Raw genomic sequence first — 26,383 nt, 5'->3', positions numbered from 1 at the left:
TATCACGTAGGCCTCTGTGATCTAGGCTACTCTGAGTGTGTACTGGATGTGTGCAGCTCCCAGAATAGCCGTGCTGCGCTCCTGTCCTCTGGAGCTCAGAGAAGGATCAGGCTGGAGTAGATTACTAACTACTTACCTCTCTCTCTCTCTCTCTCTCTCTCTCTCTCTCTCTCTCTCTCTCTCTCTCTCTCTCTCTCTCTCTCTCTCTCTCTCTCTCTCTCTCTCTCTCTCTCTCTCTCTCTCTCTCTCTCTCTCTCACACACACACACACACACGGGCCAAGCGGCCAATATCCAACATGTAATGTAGCAGATGTGATCTTTATGTTTGTGTCTGGTTTTTTCACAGGTGTGTTGGTGATCATCTGCAGCCATGTGTGACCAGACATTCATGGCGGCCACTTTTGGCCCCTGCGACAGCTGTAGTAAGGCCAGTCCTCTAATGAACATCTACATAAAGAACGAAGCCATCAACTACTGCTCCTTCTGTGTGGAAGTGGTACGTGATGTTGTTTTCCCTTCACACCACCTTCTCACCACTAAACAGCTACATACAGTAATGTAATGTCATTGCAAACTGTGCAACGTTTGCAGTGTCCAAAAGCTTTTTTGTATAATTAAATTTGAGTGGATGTGTAGGTCTAACAAGATATTTATCTACTGCAAATTGAATTTAATCAGAATCAGAATCAGTTTTATTGCCAGGTATGTGTACACATACGTGAAATTTGACTCAGGATTGTACATTGCTTATACTTATACAATAATACCATAACACAATAATAAAATAATAATAAAATAAAACTTCACTTTCTCATTTTCTGCTCAAACCAAATTAATAATTGTTTCTACAGTTTGAACACTAACCAATCAATAACAGCAACTGACAGATGCTTTTTAAAATGGAAAAAGAGAGATTGAATCCATACAAACGCATTAAGGTCTGCACATGGTTTCGGCCCGTGGCCCCCTGACATTACAGGCCTATCCTTTATCTGAACCTACGACAACCAACAGCAATCTGTGAGGCAGCTGCATGTTTAGTTTGATCCCATGAACACTTTGTGCTACGTCTGTTTAAATGAGGACTCCACTCAGCTGCACCTTTTGACACGCAACTGCCCCATGAGCAGTAAAATAACAATTATCATTAAAACTCCCCATCTGTAGCAGATAAATCTGTTGATACCACTCTTTTATAATCATCTGTCCCATTGGCTTTTCAATTTGATTTAATGATTATTTTAGATGACTTTTTAATGATCTTTTGAGAAAATGTGCCACACAAATAGAAATATGCTTGTAGAAAAGAGATAATTCAACATGGTTCAGGTATTTGGGATATGTTTATAGCCTAATACATTCATGATTTTAATTTCTGCCAAAATATTGTCAAAAATGTACTTGCAAATATGATGCTATGTCACTGCTGAGCTAACATTCAATCTCATTTTTAAATAATGAAAATCACAATGCATTTGTTTAACGCGGTTTTACTCTATATTAAGGTGGCACTGTTGCACAACTTTAGTAGCCTATGTTTGGACATGCAACAGCAAAATCCGATCAGTAAATAAGTTAGCTGAAGAGAGGTTTAAAAACGGCACATTGGTAAAATGATAAGGTACAAATGAAGAAAGCAGCAGTGGAACAAGTTATCATCAGCTGCAGCAGAAAGTGACAGAAAAACAGTGTAGCCTACCTGCAGGCTAAAAGCTCAAGGGTCCGAAAAAGTCACAGATTTTATTTTTGACCACAAATTTGAAAATTGTGATTAAAGTATGGTGAAGAGGCATAAAGCTTTGTGTGCTCCAGTGGTCCCTGTGAAGTGTACCGTATTTGAAGGTGGAGGATGGGGGGGGGGGGGGGGGGGTTGGGAGACGGACGCAGAGCACGCGCTGCAGCATCACCGTCGCGCTCGAGGACAATCTCAAACCTCTTACCGCAAACTAACCACCCCGTCCCTGTCGCCCTACATTTTCCTCCCGTGTCTCTCCCGCTCCCCTCTTCTTCTCTGTGTGTTGTTTTGTGGTTGTTGTCTCTCAAAGATGGCCTGTCAGGGGCTCGTGAAGGGGGAAAGCCTGGCGTCACTGAAGAAGGAGAGCGAGAGTCTGAAGAAAAAGCTGGAGGAGGAGCGGGGCAAGCTGAACGACATAGAGTGTAAGTTAACAAAAACAACGCAATCCGTTGTTGTTGTTGTTGTTTACGGAAAACACAACTAAATGTTTCACAGCTCGGTAACTCGTGACCGTTTTGCTTATAACGGTTTTAATTAAAAGTACAATTTTGACAATTTTTGTTACTTTACTATTCTGCTACTTTGTACTTGTACTCACTAGCGTTACATTTCACAGTGAAATATTGGGCTGTCCACTCCACTACATTTATCTGACAGCTACAGTTAGTGGACTTTAAGTGGCTGTGCAGAATAACATTTGAACATATTGTAAGATATGATGAATAGTTAAAGATTAGGTAGGTATATTAGTAAGTAGTAGGCTACAGTCAGGACCATAGACTAACAAGAAACACTAAATGTTGCACACAAATGTTTAAGCATCAGTAATAATAATCCAACAATATCTTATAATAATGTAACACAGACAGGCACCATTCTGCTTTATTTTAAGTACTTTTACTTTTGATATAAGAAGAGCAATTTGCTGATAATGCTGTACTTTTCCTTAAGCAAGGGTTTGAATGAAAAACTTGTAATAGAGTATTTTTACACTGAGGTATTCTTACTTATAGTTAAATGAAGGATCTGAGTACTTCTTCCACCACTGGTTCTCACAAACCTTACAAAACCAACTGAACTGTGTGTGTGATGGTACCTCAGTGCACCAGGTGGCTGAGAAGGTCGAGGCATTGGGCGCTCTCTCCATAAAGACCAGACGTGTGCTGAAGGGTCATGGGAACAAGGTGCTGTGTATGGACTGGTGTAAAGACAAACGTCGTCTTGTCAGCTCTTCTCAGGTATACACATGCACCATACAGATGTGACACAGTATATTTTGAGAAATATGGTGTATTATTATTTAATTTGATAACATGTATATATGACACGACAACTAATTTATTTGCTATGTAACCCCATAATATATATTTTATTCTAATCTAGGATGGAAAAGTGATTGTCTGGGATGCATTCACTCTTAATAAGGTGAGTAAAGGTCTGTGTGAGGTGCTTATTGTTGTGCAAATGTAAGAGGGTGAATTCCACTGCGTAATAACTGACCACAAATTAAGGGGCTGAATGTCAGAAACTTTCAATTACTTTGAAGAGGGAAAAAAAACATTAACTAAGGGCTCAAATATACAGAAAATCCGTTTATCAAAATTACATTTGGAGGAGTTCTGATATTCCTTGGTGGGTTTTACTTTTATGACAGGAGCCAAAGTGAGGAGAAACCTCTGTAAATCTGTATTTGAAAGTTTTATCTTTAACCTCAATACTCAGAAACACACAAACATACTGATTTTTTAATGATACTATTGCTATCCACTGTTAATGTTTTACCGTAATGTCTAGGGAAATTATTTGTCCATCAGGTTAAAGCAACATTATGTAAGATTTGTCTTTTTGTGTGCGATCCTGCGTCCCTGCCATTTCAGAGTGTAATTCAATGCTGCAAATAAGGACAGCTGTACAGGAGCCTCTTGCTTGGTCGCACTCTTTTTCTCATCTTAGCTTCCTCCGTCAGTGTCCTCGTCAGTCTCTTCAGCTCTGGCATTAGCTAAAAGTATCTCCATAGAGGCAGCTGAGCCCGTTATGTTACCCGCTCGCACAGCTCTGCATAAATTTGCTTGAAACTTGGGTGGCGAGATAGCCAACAAAGCTAGACAGCAACTGACGCAAGAGCACTTACAGTAATGTTACCAATGTCCAAGTGTGTTGTATCTTGTAAGTTTGCTAACATCAACTCAAGATTTATAGCTAGTGGTTAAAGCTCTGTCTGATTTTGCTTGAGTCGACAACAGAAGTTGTCGACTCAAGCAACACAGGCAAACATAAGCAAGCGCAACACACAAGACAAAGCAAGCCAGCTAATAAGTTATTACTAGTCCATCAGAAAGAAGGACAGCTCAAAAACCTGTCTTGCATCCTTTCAGCTATTTTAGCTCATGGCAATGAGTAAACACACACATCCTCCGACGTCTTCTTCTTCGGTCTCTTGACAGCCTCTACCATATCCATACTGAGAATGCCAAGCTAGCTTCTTCCAAAGAATTTACATTGTACATTATTTACTTTTTGCTTCTTATAGCTTGGTACCTGAAGAGTCGTGTTAGTGGTGTAAAGCATTACGCCGTTGACACAAAAGGTTTCGTGTACAGGATTCCAATGTCACATAGTGCCAATAACCAGCACCCCAGCCCGGAGTGGCAGTGACAAAGACGCCATTCTCACTATTACAAGTCAGTGTACCATCAAAATGATTTTGAAGCTGTTATTTTAAGATAAAATTACTACATAATGTTGCTTTAATATGTCAAAAGGCACTAAATACTACAATACCCATGAGGCTTAGCGCACATAGAGAAGATATCAGTGTTAGGAATGCCCCACTAGATCCATAATCCTGCAATAAAGGGATTCAACTTGTACAACTGATTGATCTGGCATTTGCTGTGTGGACAACAGAATTTTGGGCTCAGCTCAGTGTTTCTTACTGCAATTGGAGTCTTAGTTGACTGAGCTCCTAACATTTTGCATTTTTTCTTATATCTTATATTTTCTTTCAGTAAAATCAGTAATTATAAATCAGAAGATTGAGTTTAATGATACCAATGCAAAACCAGACAGTCACGCAAAACAGTCAATGAATATGACCGTTTCTTTCAGAAGCATGGTTGCCCAATTTAACCTCATGTTGTTCTCGGGCCTGTTATGTAAGGTTAAGTGTTTTTTCCTTTGCGTGCTCAGATGATCATGTTATCCTCCCCATATGTACTGGTGTTGAGTAGGTGGGCAGGTCATCCTCTGCTGCTATACTCCTTTGAGAGAGAGGGCGCAACACGATCACATGGAAATATGCGTTTAAAGATTATCCATCCATCTGTCCCCTGTAATGACAGTGTGTGTGTGTGTGTGTGTGTTAGTGTGCCTTAGTGCACTTAAATGGCAGCCAGGATTCAGCGCGGTTTAACCATCACGTCTCTTGATGGCGCAGCCGTAACCACACCGAACATAATCCCTATTAATACTCAACAAATCCATGTTTACTGCAGCTATATATGTGCTGGTTTATGCTTATTCAACACAATGTATTTGTATAACCAATAATGAATGACCACAAACACATCCTTTTGGATGCATTTGTGTGTGTGTGTGCTTGTGCTATCTGTGTGTGACAGGAACATGGGGTGACCCTGCCGTGCACATGGGTTATGGCGTGTGCTTATGCTCCCTCAGGCTGTGCTGTGGCATGTGGGTGAGTACAAAGAATTTCTTTTCTTATCGCCTAGATGTAATAAACTGCTTCTCTTTCCTATAATCCAAATCCACAATGTCCCTGTCAAATAAAATAATGTATTTGCTTGACTTTGCTTTACTTCAATAATTTAAATTACCTTGGTTGCTATTTTTTTAATAACTTACTGCTTCACCCTCATGTAGATATATTTTTTAATAAATACTGTTTAGTAAAAACTCAATTTGCATTCAATGGCTACTTTAATTGTCTGTTAATGTGCATGTGTATATTTGGTGACCGCTATCAGTGGCACTAAATGAGATCCTAATAGGAATATGTTTTATTCAGCATACTGAACTTCTAACTAGAGCCCGGCCGATAAGAGGTTTTTAAGACTGATGTTTGAGGATTTTAAAATCTGATATATCTTCTTTTCAGAAACACATAACATAAACAAAGATTATCCTTAACATTAGTTATGTGTAGTTATGAGACCTCACCAAGATATTATGACATAAGTTTAAAAATAAACTTTTTTATTTTTATAAATAGTACTTTGAACAAAAGTACCGCTGATTGCTGTGTTTTGTGGTGGATTTGTAGCTTTCCAAACCTGTGTTGTCAACATGGGCTTTCCGGAGCGCCCTCTAGTGGACAAACTATACAACAACAACACTCATAACATGATCGAATGATCCGTCTCTCCGTTTCTTTTTTAATTGTTGTTTAATGGAAATTAGGAACACAAATAACTATTTATCTGCAATTAGCTCATATCAGCCGATAATATCTTGCCGATAATGTAGCAATACTTTTAATTACTGTTTAACTGGTTTATTCTGGCAACTAAACCATTTCCCCTCAGGGATAAATAAAGTATTTCTGATTCTGATTTATCGTTCAGGCTCTATATCTAACTAGGTGAATATCCATACCCTAAACCTATACATGATAATTTTATATTAGTGAGAGATACCTTAACAGGTCCCCCCACTGGTATGAGACCCATCATTTAATCTCTGATGTTTTTATCTCCTTCAAAAGAGGACTGGACAACAAGTGCTCAGTGATCCCGCTGTCACTGGACCAAAATGAGAACTTGGCTGCAAAGAAGAAGTCTGTCGCCATGCACACCAACTATGTATCAGGATGCACCTTCACCAACTCGGACATGCAGGTGAGCACCAGTTTAATACCCCTCAACTCAGGATGTCTTAAACAGCAATATGTATTGAATATCGCAACAGCAGTACGGAGTGCAGTACCACAGTGTGGTACCAAACCATATCTGAAGGATACATCCTCACAGGAAGTATTTATCCATCCTAAACCAAGTGTCCAAATAAGGTTATTGTTCACCAGTGTTGGGCAAGTTACTCAGAAATTGTAATATTTTACTAGTTACTTATTACTCCTTAAAAAAGTAATAATATTAATAGTTACGGTAATGGTTACATTACTATATTACTTTCACTCCTCACCCCCAAACAAAGCAATTTCTCCTGACTTTTGAACTACTTTTGAGTCCAAGCATGAGAGACAGTAACGTCCGGAGTTTCTTTCTGAAAGATTTTTGCTGGTCGCACAAACTTTACAACGACAATGTACTTTGCATCTTAAACTGAGACGCAATAATAGCAGTAGCTACTTAGAGCTGTGGAAAGAACGCCTCTCTCCCTCATTCTCCTGTCTTCCTTTCATTTTTTGGCCAACAGCTGACTTGAACAACATAAGTTCCGGTGTCACTGACCTGTAGCACAGTCGCGCAATCACATCAAGGATGGGGCGTTCAGTAGCGCAGCATTACCTGGATTAGTAACAGTAATAATATTACTGTTTTGGAAATCCGTTACACTACTAGTACTGGGAAAAGTAATGTTATTACAGTAATGCGTTACTGCCCAACAATGTTGTTCACCCCTCTGTACATGAGTGAAGATTCTATTGGATGTTGGTTCAAAACAAGACACTATGCTTGCCTAAGTTAACCTAAGTCACGTTGTGTGTCATCCAAGTCACATGCAACACTTTCTACAGAGAGACAGTCAGTCTGTCTGTAATGAAACAAAATAAAGATAATCTCGACCTTGGGCTACCTAGGAGATGGTTCACAGAGTTCATCCTTATCGAGGCAGTCAACCCAGCAGACAGAGAGGAGGGACAGAGTTTGACTTATTGTTTCACATTTGGATTTATTCAGCTCAGCAGATGATCTGAACCTGACCTGCTGATGTGTGATATTACCCACCACTATATTCATGTTTTGCCCTGACGCAGTTTACTGTCTTTCAGCCGTTAAAACACTACGTCATGTTAAAACCAACAGAGCCTTGTTGTCCAGTTAGAATTCATCAGCGAGAGACAAGCGCCAGTGTTGTGACAGGTTGGGCTCGTCCGGGATTTGAACCCGGGACCTCTCGCACCCGAAGCGAGAATCATACCCCTAGACCAACGAGCCAGCTGTTTGGTGGTTAGAGATATGTGGCTTTGGTAATTTACTGTGTTATTTACTCTGCCATTGATGAGGGGTGAGAGAAGAGGAAGAAGAGAGTGAGATGACTGGCAGGGCCGGTGAGGAGGGTGCAGAAAAGAGGCAATGGGAGGGGGGCTGATGGTCCTCTGTCCTGGGTGTATTAATAGACACTGAGTGGCTTTTATCTAGGAAAGAGTGGAGCACACTGACCTGAGGGCAGAACATTTAACACAGAAACGCACATGTGTTCTTCCGGCCTTTCTCACACACACACACACACACACAACTCTTATCTCGTCTCACACACACAAAGACACATGCACGCACATGAGCAGCTCACAGCCTTTATACCAAGAAAATAGACCATGGAGCACAAAGATATGGACTACATGGATGGCTTCTTTTGTTTTTGTTTTTTGAAAGGCTGCTTACACATTTTCAAGCAGCCTTAAAGTTTGCTAACAGGAGAGTTAGGATGACATACAGGCGTCTTGTGTTGTAGTATTTCACAACAGTTGGTGTGGTTTGATATATAAGATCTGACGTGTGAGTTATGAGGCTTTCTCATTAAATACATTTACATGTGGGATCCCTGGGTAAGTTAATGAACCCTCTGCATGTATTTAATATATGGTAACATGCAGGTGGTGGTAAGTGAAGCAAAGTCAGACTGATGGAAAGGCTCTCTGTTAGATCAGTGAGGTTCCCATCTGTGTGTGTGTCAGTAATTGTGGCTTACTGATAATTGCATTCATGTTGAAACTGGAGCTACCTCTCTGCAGGCAGGATGTGGTGTGTTTTGTGCCTGAGGTCATTCAGCAGGAGCTCTCTAATCCAGTAGCCATCAGGGATCTCTGATGTCTGTATGTGTCTCTAAGTGCCCATAATCTGTTTTCATCAGAGGAATCGCTGACATTTTCTCATTTTGTGTGCTTTTTGTGTGGATACATGATGCACAGTGAGAGTTTTCTGTGTTAGTGGGGAGGTGCTGACCTTTTTTCTTTTGTCACGTGTGTGTGTGTGTGTGTGTGTGTGTGTGTGTGTGTGTGTGTGTGTGTGTGTGTGTGTGTGTGTGTGTGTGTGTGTGTGTGTGTGTGTGTGTGTGTGTGTGTTTCTGCCCTATGAATGCATTTGTAGATACATGTTGTGCATAGAGAGGAGAACAGCAGCTACAGTCATGGTGCCATTAGATTTAGTCCATAGACTGTATAAAGGAAGTGGGTGTAGTCACCTTGATGTCACCGATTGGTTTGTGGACTGCTGTTTTGAAGCCCTGAGTTTGGCATTTTGGACGCCACCATATTCGGAGGAGCTTGATTAGTAAAGTGCATTCGTAATTCACTTTAACTGTGATATTCATTGGAATGCTAAATTTGGCTAACAAAAAACAGGCTTAAAAAATCTATAGTACTTAAAAAATAAACAGCTGACTCCTTACAATGAACTGAAAACACACTGTGAAAGCCTCAAAGCCCTTAGACAAATACACAGACAGCACCCAAAACACAAGTTCACAGCTAGTTAGGCTAAATGTGCACAGCACATTGGATGCAATTCATCCCATATGATACAATGCTTTATTGTCTATTGCAGTCTAAATGGGACCATGATTAACAACTAAATGAACATCATGCTTTGTTTAAGAAGATTTGTAACTAGTGATTGCGACCATAATATCATTAAGAAATTGTTTTCTGAGGTAATAAATCAAGTGAGAAGTAGGCTCATTTTGCTTTCAATGCAGTCTTGGGCCTCAATGCTTCTTTCATATCTCCTTTAGCATAGGGTACACCGGACCATCCTTTACCAAAGGAAAGGAAAGAATGCCGTCCCACAATTCCTTGCGGCGGCAACCTTTAAAGCTGCGCACGTTCTCAAACTCAAACGATAAAATCAACCGTATTTAGCAAGATCCTTGCAATACAGACACACATTATGATACTTTAATAAGACTCACAATTACCTTCTTTCTTTTGGTTTGTTTTCTTTTGGTTTTTTTGTAATCTAATACTGTTTCAACACCGTTTTATGTTTCGGGTTGTTGAAATAAGCCATTAAGTGTTTTCTACAATAAATAAAAATAAATCACCAACCATGACGGATAAAGGAGGTTGATCAATGGGAAGTTACCATTGGCTATTAAGCCTTTTCTCTCTTATGCCATAACTTGCTAATATGCATATATCTTAAACTGTCAACAATAACTGAGACCCATGCCAGCTGTTACTGGTCTTGTAACGTGATCAAAGTGAGGATAATGTTTTAGCGTGTAGCCTCACGTTAGCAAATAAATTTTACTTCAGTCACAGATGCTGACACCCTCTCCTTAATAAAGGCAAATATCAAGCTGGATAACCTCTACAGTAGGCGTTTCCTACACACTGATTTATTTGCGGCGGCCTGCCACATTATCAACGCTGATTTTCGATTGATTTAGTTACTATTTAAAATGGATAAACTCGTATTTGATGACAGAGCTCCGCGCAGCGCATATATTCTCTTAGCATCTCATCTCGCCCCGTCGCTCTCTCTCTCTCTTTCTCTCTCTCTCTCTCTCTCTCTCTCTCTCTCTCTCTCTCTCTTTCTTTCTCTCTCTCTCTCTCTTTCTCTCTCTCTCTCTCTCTCTCTCTCTCTCTCTCTTTCTCTCTCTCTCTCTCTCTCTCTCTCTCTTTCTCTCTCTCTCTCTCTCTCTCTCTTTCTCTCTCTCTCTCTCTCTCTCTCGGCACAGTTACGCTGTAATTCTTTGGGAAACACTGGATTTACATACAATTGGGATTCATGTTGATAAATACGCCTATGGGTGGGCAGGAGGGTGAGTGTGAGCAAGCATTCTCAATGTGACAACCCTGTCCTTTATTTAGTGACTGGTAGGCTACTGGATGCGGTTTTTGTAGTCCATCTTCGGAATATTGTAGTTTTATCACGGCAAGCCACGTCAGTAACAACCGCCGTCGCATAATTACGTCGCTTAGAAAAGAGCAGTCGGATTCTCTTAAACCCGCGGTCCTCTTTTCCTAAGTCCTTATGGATTCTCCTTTACATCGACCTCATGACGTTTTCCATCGAGGTCAAGGAAAGGAGGTTAGGAAAGGAGATTTTTGTGACTTTTCGACCGCAGCCTGACTTCTTTTTGCAACCTGTGGAGACGCCCCCGGCTGGCCGTTAGAAAGAATACAGTTTTATGGCACTTCTGCTTTGGCTTTACTTTTCAGACCCGGACATTACTGCTTGATTTAGTCATATGATCAGAGCTCTACAGCATTTCTCTACCTGTCCACGCTGTTTAAACAGACATTAGAAAGCAAATGTTGATGATGCTCTTCTGATTATTTTAAGCCACTGGTGAGGTCAAAATGATCAGATGTCATGACTGACATGATATTTAAATAAACTCAGACATTCCACTTCAAATTTTACTCTATCAAGTCAGTCGTTTCATGTTTATTTTTGGCGGTTTCATTTCTCAGTTTTAAGATTCTTAAAATTGAGAAATGAAAGCAAAGCCTTTAGCTGAAGTCAAATAAAGTAGTGAACAGACAACTACAAAAATAACCAATATTTAAAATTTATTGTGTGGGTGTTAACAAAATAAATGCTTTTATTTCTCTAGAATCAACCAAATCCTGCAGTTTTATTTTCTATAGTATTAACAGTACATTTGTTTTGAGCTTCTCTGAAATAGTTTCATGTTTCACCCAAATCATCATGGAGTTTCCAGCAGACAATCCCTCTTTGATGACACTTTCTCCTGTGCAGTTCCTTTTTCTGCTTTAGGCTGGCACTTCCATGATGACATGATGTTGACTTTATTTGGGTTACGAAAATGTTACAAAATATACTGATAGTATATTAGTACTGACTAAATTGTTGATTGTTTTGTCTTTGTGTTTTTTGTGTGTATGTTGAACATGTGTGGTGTACCCGTGCTCTCATATGCATGTGTGTGGGTGCATTTGTCCGTGTGTGTTTGTGTGTGTACGTATGTGTCTGTTAGATCCTGACCTCCAGCGGTGACGGCACATGTGCCTTGTGGGATGTGGAGAGCGGGCAGCTGCTGCAGAGTTTCCACGGCCACACAGCTGATGTTTTGTCCCTGGACCTTGCTCCATCTGAGACTGGAAACACATTTGTCTCTGGGGTGAGAGAGAAAGAGTGTGTGTTTGTCTGTTTCACATGGTTGTTGAAAAACCCGTACCTCAAGTTTCCTTTGGACTTTAGGGTTTTCATGAAACACCAATTTAACATTTACATTTTATAGGACAGCAACAATATTTTCCCTTAATGTGTGTGTGTGTTATCAGGGCTGTGATAAGAAGGCCAATGTGTGGGACATGCGCTCTGGACAGAACATTCAATCTTTTGAGAGCCACGACTCTGACATCAACTGTGTAAAGTGAGTCCAGCTCTTTGATAAAATCTAAAGTCTCTCTATCAAAGTAAGAGGGAGAGTTTACTCGACAGCAGTGACAGTTGTCACACTGAGGGGAATATTAGAAGTATAGTTGTTTTAGTACTTCCACTTCTGCTACTGTTATTACAAATGAAGACCTACATGATTAAATTCCATCCTAGATCAACAAAATGCTTAATAGACGAAGACATTTCACACACATAGGTCTGCACACATGCTCAACGTCATAGAGGACATCTGAGGAACTTTGCCACCATGTAATTTTTTTTGTGTACTGTACTATAGATTAGAGCCCGACCGATAAATAGCACCACATGAGCTTATTGCTGATATATCTGTATCTATGTTTATAACAGCCGATAAATGACAATTAAAAAAGACACAAAGACATAATCAGCTGTTCTTTTCTTCAAAGTACTGTTTATAACAATAAAAACTGCATTATGTATGTGTAAAAGAAGGGGGGGAAATACCAATTTTGATATGTATATTTAAAATCCTCAAATATCAAAATTGGTATCGGTCTTAAAAGTACGATACTGGTATATCATGTTTTCAATTTTGTAAAACTTTATGAAACCTTTAGGCTGAATTACTACTAAACATTGAATGTGCATAAATCTACTTTTAAATTTAGCTTTCTAGTTGTCTAGGAGGTTTGTGGGAAAAGATTTGGATTGAAGTTTGAGTTATTTTAGCCAAATTATGCGAAATCTTTAGCAATATTGTTGTGGTTTATTTCATCGTAAGATTTAAAAACATGATACAGTTTTGTTGCATGTTGAGCTTTTCATGGATGTTTATCAAGTGTGCAAAAAAGAGACGTTGGGTCAAAGAGTGTGAGAAGTTGAGTTGTACAAAATGTGAGGAGATTAGTTCATCTATTTTATTAGAGTATGTTTAAGACCAAGTCTCAGCCCTGTGATGCAGTTCAAGCAGCACAATTACTCACTCGTTTTATATAGAAAGCTGATGGTTGCAGCAATATATCTAATTGTCCCCTCGGCCATGTGTGCTCAGGTACTACCCCAGTGGAGATGCATTCGCTTCTGCTTCTGACGATGCCACGGTGAGTCACGTCATATGACCTCCTTATCAGTTTGTTGTGATGTGTCTGCTGTGTCCTGGGCCACGTTGTTAAATTGACCTCTTCGTTGCACGTGTAGAACGTCAATTGATTTATTGGGACTCTCTCTGATGTTGGGGTAAATCTGGTGATCTCAGTAACAGAATAACACCCGAAACAAACTAACAAACACATACATTCAGGGTTCCTAAACATGTCTTGATTCCTTTGGGATCCATCATCACTCACAGGCTAAAATTTCTGTTGTGTGTCCTGTTTGTGTCTGTTTTTGCATGCATTCTCAGTGCCGTTTCTATGATCTGCGAGCTGACCGTGAGGTAGCCATCTACCAGAAGGACAGCATCTTATTTGGTGCTTCCACTGTGGACTTCTCTCTGAGTGGTAAGGAGCTTGTAAAGCACATTAATTTGAATTAAATGTTGACTTGAAAAAGGGTTCAGAAAATGCCACGCTTTTAGTTTATTCTGTGATCTCTTCTACATCTAAATACCAAATTGTAAGATAAATAAAGCTATTTTTAGTGATCCAAGGAAAAATGTGATCTCCATCTCACAGTTTGAACCAATCCCTCTGTACTTATTCTAAATTTCCCACTTCCTCTTTCTCTCTCTCGCCTCCTCACACCCCCAGGTCGCCTGCTTTTTGCTGGTTATAATGACTACACCATCAATGTGTGGGACGTTTTGAAGGGAAATCGCATCTCTGTGCTGTTCGGCCATGAGAACCGTGTTAGCAGAGTCAGAGTGTCACCTGACGGCACGGCGCTCTGCTCGGCCTCCTGGGACAACACTTTACGGGTGAGCAGGCGTTTCCCTACACAACATTACTTCACCGTTTATAACTTTTTTCATGCGTAAAATCACATCTCAACATCTGGGTAAATTCATTTGGAGAATAACATTGAGCATTTTAATAATATTATTCTTTGAGTTGTGATCTTTTTTTGTAGAAAGGGTTAGGATTATAACTATTGCAGTCCAGGGTAGGGAAGAGCAGGCGAAAGTACCATTTTTCAGAAAAACCTGATTTGAAAAGATAATGTTTCAGACAGAGATATATTTCTGCTGTGGTCACTAACTCACAGGTTTGGTCTATCAATATCAGGTGGTATTTTGTACAAATGTAGAACGACTTCCGTATAATTTCACTTTAAACATAAGTGGCACATTGTTACTTTCGACCCCGTCAGCTGGGACAAAAGTAACACACAGGTGGGTCAAAAGTAACACAACAATACAAGCTAGATTTTTTGTGTTACCCTTGTATTTAATAAATAAACAAGACTGTGACCTTGTTAATGTGTACCTGCAAACATCTTTTGTCCTTTATCTTTATAAAAAAAAATTCATTACATTTTTATTTTAAATATTCAGTTTCAAAAGTAACCTGACAGCCCAAACTTGAATTGTTTAGAATATTTCATATTATATTAAGCATATATTATTAATCCATCCATCCATCCATCCATCCATCGTCAACCGCTTATCCTGTGTACAGGGTCGCGGGGGGGTGGAGCCTATCCCAGCTGACATTGGGCAAAAAGGCGGGGTACACCCTGGACAGGTCGCCAGTCCATCGCAGATATATTATTGATATATAATATAAATATGCAAAGGTGTGCACCTAAAACAGGGGAGAAATAGTTAGATGGAGACTGTTTATGAACCTGACATGATTGAAATAAAATAAAATTTACTGATCCTGCACATGGTCGATCTTATTGATCTGAATATTGCTAATTTGTTTTAAGTTAAGTTGCGCTTCTTACCTATGACTGGATGAGAAGTGGAGTCTTAAAGATTTGAGTGAGTGTCAGAGAGATACACTATTATTATTGAAAGCAGGAACGCTCCATTTAAGTATGCAACAGGCCTATGTTTGGACTTACATTTGCTTTTTTAGACAAAAAGGGTGTTAAAAATATGTTGAGGTTTCATGTTTTAACACTTCACACTTCTCTCATGCAGGTTTGGGCCTAGAGATTATATCAATGTTGTGATCCAGCGAAGACAGCACCAGCATTACTGCATGTGACTGCCAAAACTGCACGTCTGAAATCAACACTACAGCAGGAGTGTGTTTATACAAACCTACAGTCTGACATGTCTCCTCTGAAAGAGAATATTATCATCGTATCATAACTGGAGGGCAGGTCTTCATTTGAACAGACAGTTTATCGAGTTTGGATTCCTTATCTTTGTCATTGTTAGCTTGATGACTGAATTATGTAATTGTTATTGCTAATATAGTGGAATATTATTGTGAGTGTAAATAGTCAGATTTGACCGGAAGAAATTCAACGATTGTCTTGTAAATGTAAATCGGTTCACTGTCACCTCTCCTGTGAGGACCACACATGCTGCGGGTGTACACGCTGTTGTTGTTTACTGTGGCTCTTTGCCATAGATATTGTCAAGATTCTTCAAAGGGAGATAACTTTGAACATAACATAACATTTCTCATTTCAATATACATAAACCTCATCAGCTTAGGTAAATTTTTTGTGAGAAAAATAAAAATGAATTTTAAGTTGTTGTCTTTTGTACCTTTTTGTTCTCTTCTGCCTTCAGTTCACTCTGATCTCTGACAACCTGTCACCTCAAGCCCCATGTGCAGGTGGAGCTGATACAAAAATACGCTTTGCCAAAATAGATAAAAGTGACCCAACGTGTGTCTCATTCAGCTGCAGCCTCCTGACACCGAGGTTGACTGAGATTCAGTCCTAATGGCTGAAGTGTGCATTTCTCTTATTCTGTGGAGGGGAGAAATGTAAATAGGCTTGATGATTCTGTTGTTATGGTCCTGTGATTAGTTACAGTAGACTACTTGGAGTGTTTGAACCCCACTTGGCTTGAAATTACACAGAATGGTCTGTGTCTGTGTTTTGGAGACTATATTCTTAGTAAATCATCCTAAGAAAAACTGTTATGTTGGCAGGTATTCTGCTTTTTTCAAAAAACAATTCAAAACTAAACATGGTCTCAAGGGAAACTGGAGTACTGAAGAACACAAATTTGAATACACTGTGTGCCACCAGGGGTAGATGCAGTGGCCGGTAACCCCTTCAAACTCTGCTACCTTCTACTATCCGTTATTCTTTTATTTAAATATTTTGGCTTTATTGCTAAAAGTCCTATGCAACAGAAATACAGTCATCAGAAAAGAAAGCTGCCGTTTGGATTAAAGAGCAGCGGTTCTGTTCTATTTGTATAGTATGAAAGGACTATGCACTTCGATTTAATTGTACAATCTTGTGCTGTACAATGAGAAATAAATAAATGACCTTGATCCTTGATCACAATAAAATGTAGCAGGAAAGTCTGGTTGTCTTCATTGTGTGCTAACAATTATACTAATCAATATAACATGTCACCCTTGGACAATATTTTGTAGAAATCCTCAAACCCTAAAGAGTCATTCAAGTGACTTTGCATGTTTAAAACTATTTACTCCCAGTAGTTAGGATCACTGTCGAGTCCGACTGCCTTTAATTTGAGCAGTTCCTTTTTACTCGCAGTTTGCTAAACGCTGCCATGGTAACAGGTGTTTTGCCACTCAGTCCAGCGTGTTCCGGAAGGGGAAGTAACATGAACGAAACCCTCTATTGTGTTTTTTTCTACCATTCCAGGCATCCATTGGTTTCCATTCATCTGTAAATACTGGGTAAATCTCAGCAGACTCTCAGACCGTTCATGAGTTACAGTATGTAATCCACCACAGCGAACATCAAGTCTGCTTTGATCAAAACATTGTCGTTGCTTGGTAAGGCAATGACAATGGAGAAAGGTTTGAAAAATCTTCACTGCTGCAACGATGAAGCAACTTTGCTTTCACTCATTTCATTGTCACTGTGATGTCACAATGTTTACTGTGACTGAAGTTAAGTTTCAAGGGTCTGCCATTTGATTTTCATGCCCCGTGGAAATCAGTGTAGCCAATTGCTCTCTAGAATGGTAGTAAAATTACTATTCAAAACGTGAAACTATACAACATGAATTTTGAAATTGGCGAGCAAAAATGTAAAGTATACCACACATAATTTGAAGTTAAGTAGCTAAAGTGTGAAATCATCCTCAGTGACAAAGTCCTTGTGTTTTATATAAAGTACTGTGCAGACGCTTTAGGCCGGTGTGGAAAAAAATCTTTCAAAAATTACACAGTAGTATTCCTCCCACACAGCTGTTTCTGTTTCAGCTAATGTTTGTGTTTATACCTACATATTGAATTTATGATCAGTACCACCAGTTTAGTAGAACTCTTTAATCATACACCTGATGATATGCCTACAAAACCCCTGACTTGTACCTAGAATAACTGATGCTATTTTAAAGGCAAAGCATGGACACACCAAATGTTGATTCAACTTTGTTTTTTGTCTATTTTTGAAATAGCATTTCTCCACACCTTCCTAAAGCTAAATTATATATTGGTTCAACTGAATTGTCTCATTACAGGTCTAGAATTATTATTTATTTATTATAAAATATATAGGTATAAAATTGAGATGGGCCTACAATTTACCTCAATGTAACATGTAATTTGTACCTGTGTGTCACTATGTTCATGACACATGTATGGATCATATTGACATTAAAGTTGTTTCCTCTGCATTATTGATCAGATAGTGTCTCCATCTTACACGTCTTTAAACAATGCTCAAAGGTCAGCGGTCCACATCATCGCTTTAGGCATCACAGGACGTCCCCTGAGCGTCCCCTGACCTCATCTATTTTGATTAGATGCACTAGCCTGAATAAAATGTTTTCTGGAATTCAAAGAGGGAAACCCCCAGTGGGAAACACCAAGGTAAACAGCGAGAGGCTGGTGAAAGACAGAACATCGATCAACAAATAAGGGACTGAAGGAGGAGGCAGAAGACAGAGACAGGACTCAAGGGTATTGCCATAAAGAGAAAGTACCCATAAATATCACAAGATGCACCAAAACATTTGCTTTCGCCATTCATTTGACTGCAAGCACACTCTCTGCAGTTTTCACTTCCTCATCCTGATACACAGAGAGTGAGAGGAGTTGGACTCTTCGGTGATGAATGAAAACTAATCTTAGTCCGCACACATCCTTTTCAGAGCAGAATTGAAACCTGGCTGCCTCAACTGAGACCTATGTTTAGATTAGTCCTATAAAGGTGACATCTGTGACCTCACAAGTATTGTGAGTTGGAGATGAAAACAACCTTTAATCATTATTCCTAAAAAGTACTGTAATCATTTCATGTTGTTGTTGTAGATGACATCAATGAATTTACCTGGAAATGAATGTGTTGGGTGTGAGAGCATTTCACTACGGAAAATGTGTTTTGCTGTAAACCACTATCTGTCTTTCACATCATCTCAGGCCACTGAGTCTCCGGTGAGCCACGACTTTGTGTTAAAAAAAAAATCATACTCCTCTAAGGAGGTCAGCCACTGTGACACTTCAACAACTGTGTGATGTGATTACAGTAGTTTTTCGGGGGGTAATGATAAAAGGTTGCTTTCATCTTCAACTCACAATACTTGTGAGGTCAATCCTATCACTGGAGTAGAGCTGCAGCTGACAATTGTTTTCATCACTGATTCATTTGCTAATTATTTACTTGAGCAATCGATGAGTTGCTTGGTCTATAAAATGTCAGAAATAAAAAGTGACATTTTGAAATTGCCAATCCAAGACTCCACAAAAACTCCGGAAATACTCCCTTTACAAGAAGGTGGGCTCTTTTTCTTGTTTTTATTAAATTTTTTTTTGCATTCTTGCTTAAAACATGACCTCAACAATTAATCGATTGTCAAAATAGTTGCAGATTAATTTTCAGTCCATCAGTCGACTCATCATTTCAGCTCTACCCTACCTATAGAAACGCACATACACTTGGCTCTACTGTTCATTATTCCCTGCAAACTACTGCAATGTGGTGATTTTAGAGCTGTATTACTTATATGAGAACTATATATTGGGCCAATACTAACAATTGAATGCACAAATACTGTGCCAAGACGATTCATTCCAACAAATGAATTTAGCCTCAATAATTGTATTTATTCCAACCCTTTTTTGCTATCTGCAAATTTTCCATTTCCCTTGTGTGAACAATTAGGTGTGTTTGTGTTTTCAAGTGGGAGAGTGGTTCCATCACCGTAGTCTTTTGTGACGGGACTTTTACGGGGTTTTTTGCGGGGGGCAGATGTTCAACATAACTGGAGGCGGAGTCAGACGATAAAGAGCAGCCGGCTGAAGGGAAGCTGTGAGTGTAGCAAGGTTCTCCTTCCGCCGTCCGTATGTGCAGAGAGCAGTCTGATATCGCTGGGAGGGTAAGCTTTTGTTTATTTTACGCACGGAAACTTGTGTTTAACCTGTTTGTATACGCGCCCTATACAAAATGTGAAAGAGCTGTGTGTGTACAATGGTACAAAACGGATTTTGATGCCTAGATGTGGCTCCCGGAGTTGAGCTAGCTCACCGCAGCCTGTGTGAATGCGGTCCTTTGTGTCCTCCATTGCTCTGGTGACAGATCAGCGGTCTGTTAACGGCTAGCCAACTGCAAGTTCGCCCGTAAACCCCGTAACAAACGGGTAATTAACGGTATGCACCTCTCGGACTACCGTGTTATTTTATCTGTCTGTTAGGGTATTAAGTTAAGTTAACGTTGGCTGTATTTAGCCTTCGTAGTCGTCCTCCGGCTTGTAATAACCGAGAGCTAACGTTAACACAAGCTGCGTCTTTGCCATATAACGCCATTTCTGTTGGCGGAGCTCCTAACCTTAACGTTAGCTGCCTTCAACACTTAAACAACTTACATAACGTTACCTGGTCAAGCTTGTGCTTTGTTTCACACCTGGTTGAAACTAGAGAGCGGGTCAGTAGCTACTGATACACGGACACGTCTTTACAGCCGAGTTTTACACTGTTTCATAAAATAATTGGCCATTGTTAATATAAGATTAACGTTACTGGGTTATTTCTAAGAAAAGCTGATGCTAACTGAACCAGCAGAGCTAATGGGAAACGATGTTAATTGCTGGAAGTGCTGATTGGAAGTAACAGCTAACGTTAATTGGTCTACAGCTGAAACAGTTGATTAGTCAGTTGGCATAAACTTAAAAGGCATCCATTGTAATACACTAACTAATGGTTTATAACGTCAAAGTCAAACTATGTTTGTGTTTTACATTATTTTAAACTGACTATGTGAGTGAACTGTTGGGTTGACAAAACAAATAATTTGAAGATGCCACCTCGGGCTCTAGTAGATAAAATCATTATGAAAATAATTGTTCATTATTTGTGGTTCTTCGTAGCAGTACAAATACTCGATCCTCACAGCAGGTTCCCTTTATTCATTAAGTCAAGTGAATTGTTATTCCCCCCCCCTTAGAAAATGTCGTGCGGGCTGTGGAAAGAGACCCTGGCCCTGGCAGAGGACTACCTGTTCCTGTGCTGCAACAGCCCCCGGCCAGCCCCTCCACCTCCCAGCGAGTCAGCCACTGCCATGAGGCGCCTGGCCCAGGACATGGAGGCGCAGCACCAGGCTCGCTTTCACTCCCTCGCGCAGACCTTCTTGAGGCAGTGCGGGCCGGACCCCTGCTCCGGCCTCAGGAAGGTGATGGAGGAGCTGGTGGGGGACGGACACTTGAACTGGGGGAGGGTTGTTTCCCTTTTCACCTTCACTGGGGTGCTGGCCAGACAGCTCCTGGAGCAGAAGGGCACGAAGCCGGGGCTGGACCCTGGGCAGGGGCAGGAACACGGACAGGAATCTGGAAACTGCAGGGGACTGGCAGAGACCATAGCTGATTACCTGGGAGAGGAGAAGAGAGACTGGATGCTGGAGAATGATGGATGGGTAGGTCTTAACAACGTGTCTGTTTCTAAACAAGCAGAGTTGCTTAAGTCAACACAAACATTGTAGATAAGAGAAGAGTTTTGATCATATCTAGGGTGGTATACCAGTTTAAAGGAACTGTTAAAAAAAATCCCAATAAGACCTAAAAGTGAAAGTGATGTTTTTTTCTCTGGTGTTGGAAACCACCTAGTTTGATAGGATCATGTTTGCTTGCTGCTCCGGTGTATATATTCAGATCTATGTGTAAACGTGGCTTAAAAATGGCCAGGGTTTAGTTTAGATGCAGCCTCTTTTTTCACTTTGGTGTTTGCAGATGAGACAAGCACGTCTCATGTGTCTGCTGTCACTATATGATTTTGTAGAGTAGCAATAGGCCAGATTCTAAGGAATGTGTGCCACAACAAGACAGACCTCAGCCTTAGATTATCAGTGTTATGTAGTGGAATAAGGAAGAGTTATGGTGGACTCTGGGTAGACTAAGGTCCCAGAAGCCCCACCAACTGAACACAAGTACAGTTGAATGACTCCTTTTGTGAATGGGCTGGCCCACTCCCAAACACCCACGTAAACACACACACACACACACACACAAACCCGTGCCCCTCCTTTCTTCAGCTGGCAGCTGGTTTCAACAGACACATAACCAGCTCTGCCAGATGGACTTTGTAGTAACAGTCAAAGCTTCAGTGTGTTGCATTTGGCAGCAGCCATATTGAAAGTTGGCGTTGTATGACTAGAAAAACAAGCAGCTGTAAAGCAGCGAAACACCTGGAGCTGAGAGCAGGTGCACTCACTGATTGTGCGGCTTCAGTTTGAAAACATGATGGGAGAAGTGCAGCTGCTGGGGAGCTCAACAGCTTCTGACACACCCGGTTTTTACCATATAGCAGATAAAATCTGCTCATTAATATAACCAAATTAAATATTTCTATGTAATCTCTAGTTAAACTGCCACTTCTTCCCCTTATAACTTCAGGTTGACACTTATTTATTTTTCACTTTGAAAAACTGCCGTGCCATCAGGAAAGTTGCAGATATCAGCAGCATCTTCTGACTGCAAATATTTTTGTGTTTGTGGAGAAACACGGGGCTGTGATTATGACATACTTTCCAAAATATATCGTGTAATTTCCACCAGCTGTCAGCTCAGCCACTGTTGGTTGGAAGTCATTTTGGCAGCTAATACTTACTCTTTTTTTGTAAAAATGAAAGTAGCAGATAAATATTCTCTCTTGGTAGTAAACAAAGTTTCATGCTCTTAACTTAACTTTTTTTTTCTCCTCACAGGAGGGGTTCTGTAAGTTCTCCCGCAGTGCCAGAGAAGTGAGTCTGGATTCGTCCATGAAGAAAGCGCTGTTTGCAGCTGCTGGCGTTGGCCTCGCTGGACTCACCTTCCTCCTGGTGCGCTAGCTGGCCTTCCTGAAACACATGCTAACGTGATAGCTCATCCATGTTCTCCTCCTTTTATTTGGCACAGTTACGTAGACATTTTAAATTCTAATGTCAATGCTGTAAAAACAGTGAATTCAGGGTTGTAATCTCATCAAATTCATCAACTGAATGTTTGCACATCCTCCAACCCCACGCACACATGCATTTAATACTGACATTTTGTCACTTGCTCCTTAAGATTGTAAAAATGATCTCAATGCCTTCAGAAATTTTGGAGTAAGTGACCTCAGTTTGCATATCTTAGACAGGTTAATTAGCAATTGTTCGGAGTCCTCTTGTTTTCTAAGCTTGTATTTTCAGCTGTGTAGCTAAAAGACTTTCAGATTTCAAATTTCCCAACAGCTTCTGGTTTTGGTTTTAAAATTGTCTGCTGCCTTTTGTTCACGTGTTTACCTGAGTTGTGTATGTGGTCTAGAGCCATTCTAGTGTACAATGTATAAATTAATATATTATATTTATATGAAATGAAACTGATCCACAGCTAATTCAGTTGTTTCATTGTTTTCAAGTCTGTCCTACATCCATGTGATGTTTACACAGGCTATATCCAGGGCTGATGACCACACGGTGCTAAGATATGTTGAAATCTTTCTCATATCATTCCAACAAACCAGGGACCAATCTGACTTAGAACAAACCTATTGCCCCCCCTCCCCCCAGATCTTATATTTTTTACATTATTTGTTCTATTTATTTGTCACAGTTTTGTTTGTTTGTTTTTTAAATAAAAACAAAGTAATCATGACTGAGTCTTGTGATTGAGTGCAGTGAAGTATTTTTTTGTGTGTAGTGAATATGATTGGTAAATGGTTCTTCCTCCCTTTTTATATGCAGACATAGTGTCATGAATAAGAGATGTTCTGCCGTCTGTCTGTGCTCCTCCAACCGTCAGTGATCAAGTTACACTACCGGGCCACATGCATAAAACATCCTGAGACCAAAATTGACTCTTAAAGCGTATTTTCATGGCATGTGAATTAAGAATTGAATCAGCTAAGAAACCAAGTGAGACGATACAAAAACACCAGAGATGAGTTGGCACAACTCTCTATCACTAGAAAAATACTTTGTTCATATATAAAAATTATGACAATTGATATAAGAACTGAATGACACTGATTTTGGTTATATTTTTAATTTGATCTAATTTCATTTATAAAATTTTGTTTCATGATTTAATTTAATCAAATGAAATGTTTTATTACATTACATGTATCTAATTGAATTTATACTTTAATTAAATGTAGAGTTTTCATAAGTGACTGTTTTATAGTTTCTTCAGATGTTGACTTTTTGTGTCTGTTGACAATCTTAACTAAAGGTCCACTTACTAGATTCTCTGGAAGGTTTTCACCATATCTCAACGTGTGAAATTGGCAGTCCTGAAAGATTTAATGTCATTTAAAATATTTGCAGTTTATATAATATTTTATTGACAGCGGCTTTTAACTACATCTCCCAAAACTAAAACATTTAAACATTTTTACAGAAGTCTGCTGGCTTACCAAGTGACACTAGGCTTTTTATTGATAAAATAATATTTTGGTCAAAGTGAATGTTTTTGCTGCCCCCAGTGAAAAGCGCTGGACTTCACTGTACCAGAGTCACCCAACTGGATCTCCGGTTGCTGTGGCATCGCAAAAAACCCTGCCGTCATCAGCTTATAGAGAAAGAAAAAGCATCAGGTTGTCAAATCATATCAGCTTTCTTTGCTCCACCATCTGTTTCCAAAACAAAATCAGCACACCATGTACGGAAACACACACCTGACACAATCTCGCACATGACACCTGAAAGCGTCTTAACGAATGATTTTAGTCCATCAGGCACTCAGGTTTAAACAGACGGATGAAGATCAGTGAAGAGTTTTCTAACATTGTTGTCAAACTTATAAAGCAAGCATCGTTAAATATGAGGTCATTCTTTTTCCTGCTAATATTTTATTTATATTATTAAGTAAAATATTTTTTTCACCACTGTTGCACAGCCAAATAATGTTTTGGAGTATAAGATAACCTCCAAACATGGGTTGGTTACCTCTGAAACAAGCTTGTACAAATACAAAAACAGCTTTGGTCACTTCCTGCCACGTGCGGGAAACCAAAAACATTAAAACACTGACCAGAACATGAAATTTAGGTTAAATATCAGTTTAAAAATATATATATAAAAGATTGACTATAACTATGCTAGGATATCTTTAAAAGCTCCAGGTACACAGTGGCATTGAGATTGTCAACATGATTTTACTAATGAATCAAACTAATAGCTTTTTCCAGGAGATAATATTGATAATAAATCAACTATAATTGACTGGAATCTCTGTATCTCACCAGCAATTAACAAACTGCTTCATAGAAAACAAATAAATACAGACAAACAAGATATATTAAACTGACAGAGAGTCAAAAACTTTTCTGTTACAAGTGAGGCCTGTGTGTTTGTGTTTGTGTTTGTGTTTGTGCCGTGACACCATGATGTCATTGTGCCTGCATCTCTCCGACTTCTCATACGCAGACAGAGAGACCATGTATTGGGCTTTCCGTTTAGTTGGTGAAGCTGAGCATTTCCTACTGTACAGGGGGTAGTTTCAACACACACACACACACACACACACACACACACACACACACACACGCTGTATTCACACTTTAAGTATTTCCTCCATTACACTCACAGCACACAGTTTCACTTTATGATACAGAACCGCGACGGCTTCCGATGTGGGTTCCGATCTGTGCTTCCTGTTGATAGTGTTTTACTCTACCAGTGAAACACAAACAGCAGACAACTCTTGTTATTCTCATTATCTGTTTATTTTACGGATCATAAGGTACAGCGATTACATGTACAGCAGTCCTGCTTTAAAACTCTGATCTCTGTCCCTTTAAAGGATACATCTGGATATTCTTCAGTCCAATCATTGTCAATAAATCCCATGAAAAGACTAAACAAACAGCGGATTGACCTTGTTAACAAGTATTGTCTGTGTATCTGAAGCCTGACATAGTTTATTTCTTTGTGCCATAGAGTTCCATTGATGTCCTTTTATTAAGACGAACACTGTAGTTTATTCTGAGTCAATCCCATAAACACTCTGCTGCTGCCACAAATACTCACCAGAGCAGTGAACCCGTGGCTGAAAATAGTAAATAAAATAGTCCTCAAAAAATACACCATTTGCTCCCATTTGTTTGAGAAATGTTTGCTAAGAACTACAGCTGTTTTTGCAAATTGTTTAGCCTTTAAAAAATAAGTGTATACCCACCATGACCTGTTTTAAAAGATGTACCTCTTCAGTATGAAGCTGTGAGCTATGAGCTTGGGGCTGAGAAAGCATTGAGAGTTGGACTGCAACGTTGTTGGTTTTGGTCTTTTCATGGGATTTGTTGACAATAACAAAATTATAGAATCTATGTCTTTAACATGATGAGCAGGTGCTGATCAGAGATCATTATGGCTGGGGCCATTGATTTCCAGATGGGTTTTTCAGGTCTAGACCTGCAGCTTATGTCACATTCTCATTGATCTGATGGGTTTCTGTTGACCTCAAGATTGATCAACACATCAACAGGCAGACAGCTGGTCCAGATGTCAGAGATCAGTGCTTAGTTTGTTCACACAGGAAGAGTCGAGATATGATTAAAGGTAGCCTGGGACTCTCCCCAGCTGATAGGCAACTAAGTACATGTTGTACATTTTAC

At 39.7% G+C, this 26,383-nt stretch overlaps 2 protein-coding genes and 1 non-coding gene across 3 annotated transcripts; 2 read left to right on the top strand and 1 right to left on the bottom strand.

Annotated features, from left to right (window-relative positions):
- Positions 1 to 1,920: 1,920 nt before the first annotated feature.
- Positions 1,921 to 15,921, top strand: gnb5b (guanine nucleotide binding protein (G protein), beta 5b). Its single transcript, XM_038700893.1, has 11 exons — positions 1,921 to 2,159; positions 2,839 to 2,975; positions 3,121 to 3,162; positions 5,358 to 5,434; positions 6,461 to 6,593; positions 11,884 to 12,027; positions 12,191 to 12,282; positions 13,321 to 13,369; positions 13,672 to 13,768; positions 14,018 to 14,184; positions 15,355 to 15,921. Exons 1-11 carry the CDS (start codon positions 2,048 to 2,050, stop codon positions 15,364 to 15,366), a joined length of 1,062 nt encoding a protein of 353 aa, XP_038556821.1. The 5' UTR covers positions 1,921 to 2,047; the 3' UTR covers positions 15,367 to 15,921.
- On the bottom strand, positions 7,803 to 7,874 carry trnap-cgg. The gene has a single exon. It is a non-coding gene; the product is annotated as a tRNA-Pro (tRNA).
- A 3,653-nt stretch (positions 15,922 to 19,574) lies between the features above and the next one.
- Positions 19,575 to 23,338, top strand: bcl2l10 (BCL2 like 10). The gene is made up of 3 exons (XM_038700891.1): positions 19,575 to 19,698; positions 20,763 to 21,227; positions 22,515 to 23,338. The coding sequence occupies exons 1-3, from the start codon at positions 19,666 to 19,668 to the stop codon at positions 22,635 to 22,637; spliced, it is 621 nt and encodes a 206-aa protein (XP_038556819.1). The 5' UTR covers positions 19,575 to 19,665; the 3' UTR covers positions 22,638 to 23,338.
- The last annotated feature ends 3,045 nt before the right edge of the window (positions 23,339 to 26,383 follow it).

Source organism: Micropterus salmoides, unplaced genomic scaffold (genome assembly GCF_014851395.1).
Source record: "Micropterus salmoides isolate LMB-PRFRI ecotype aquatic unplaced genomic scaffold, ASM1485139v1 Ms_hic_scaffold_6, whole genome shotgun sequence".
Classification (NCBI taxonomy): Eukaryota; Metazoa; Chordata; class Actinopteri; order Centrarchiformes; family Centrarchidae; genus Micropterus; species Micropterus salmoides.
Note: the sequence above shows the minus strand (reverse complement) of the source record. Positions and strands in the feature narration are given on the sequence as shown.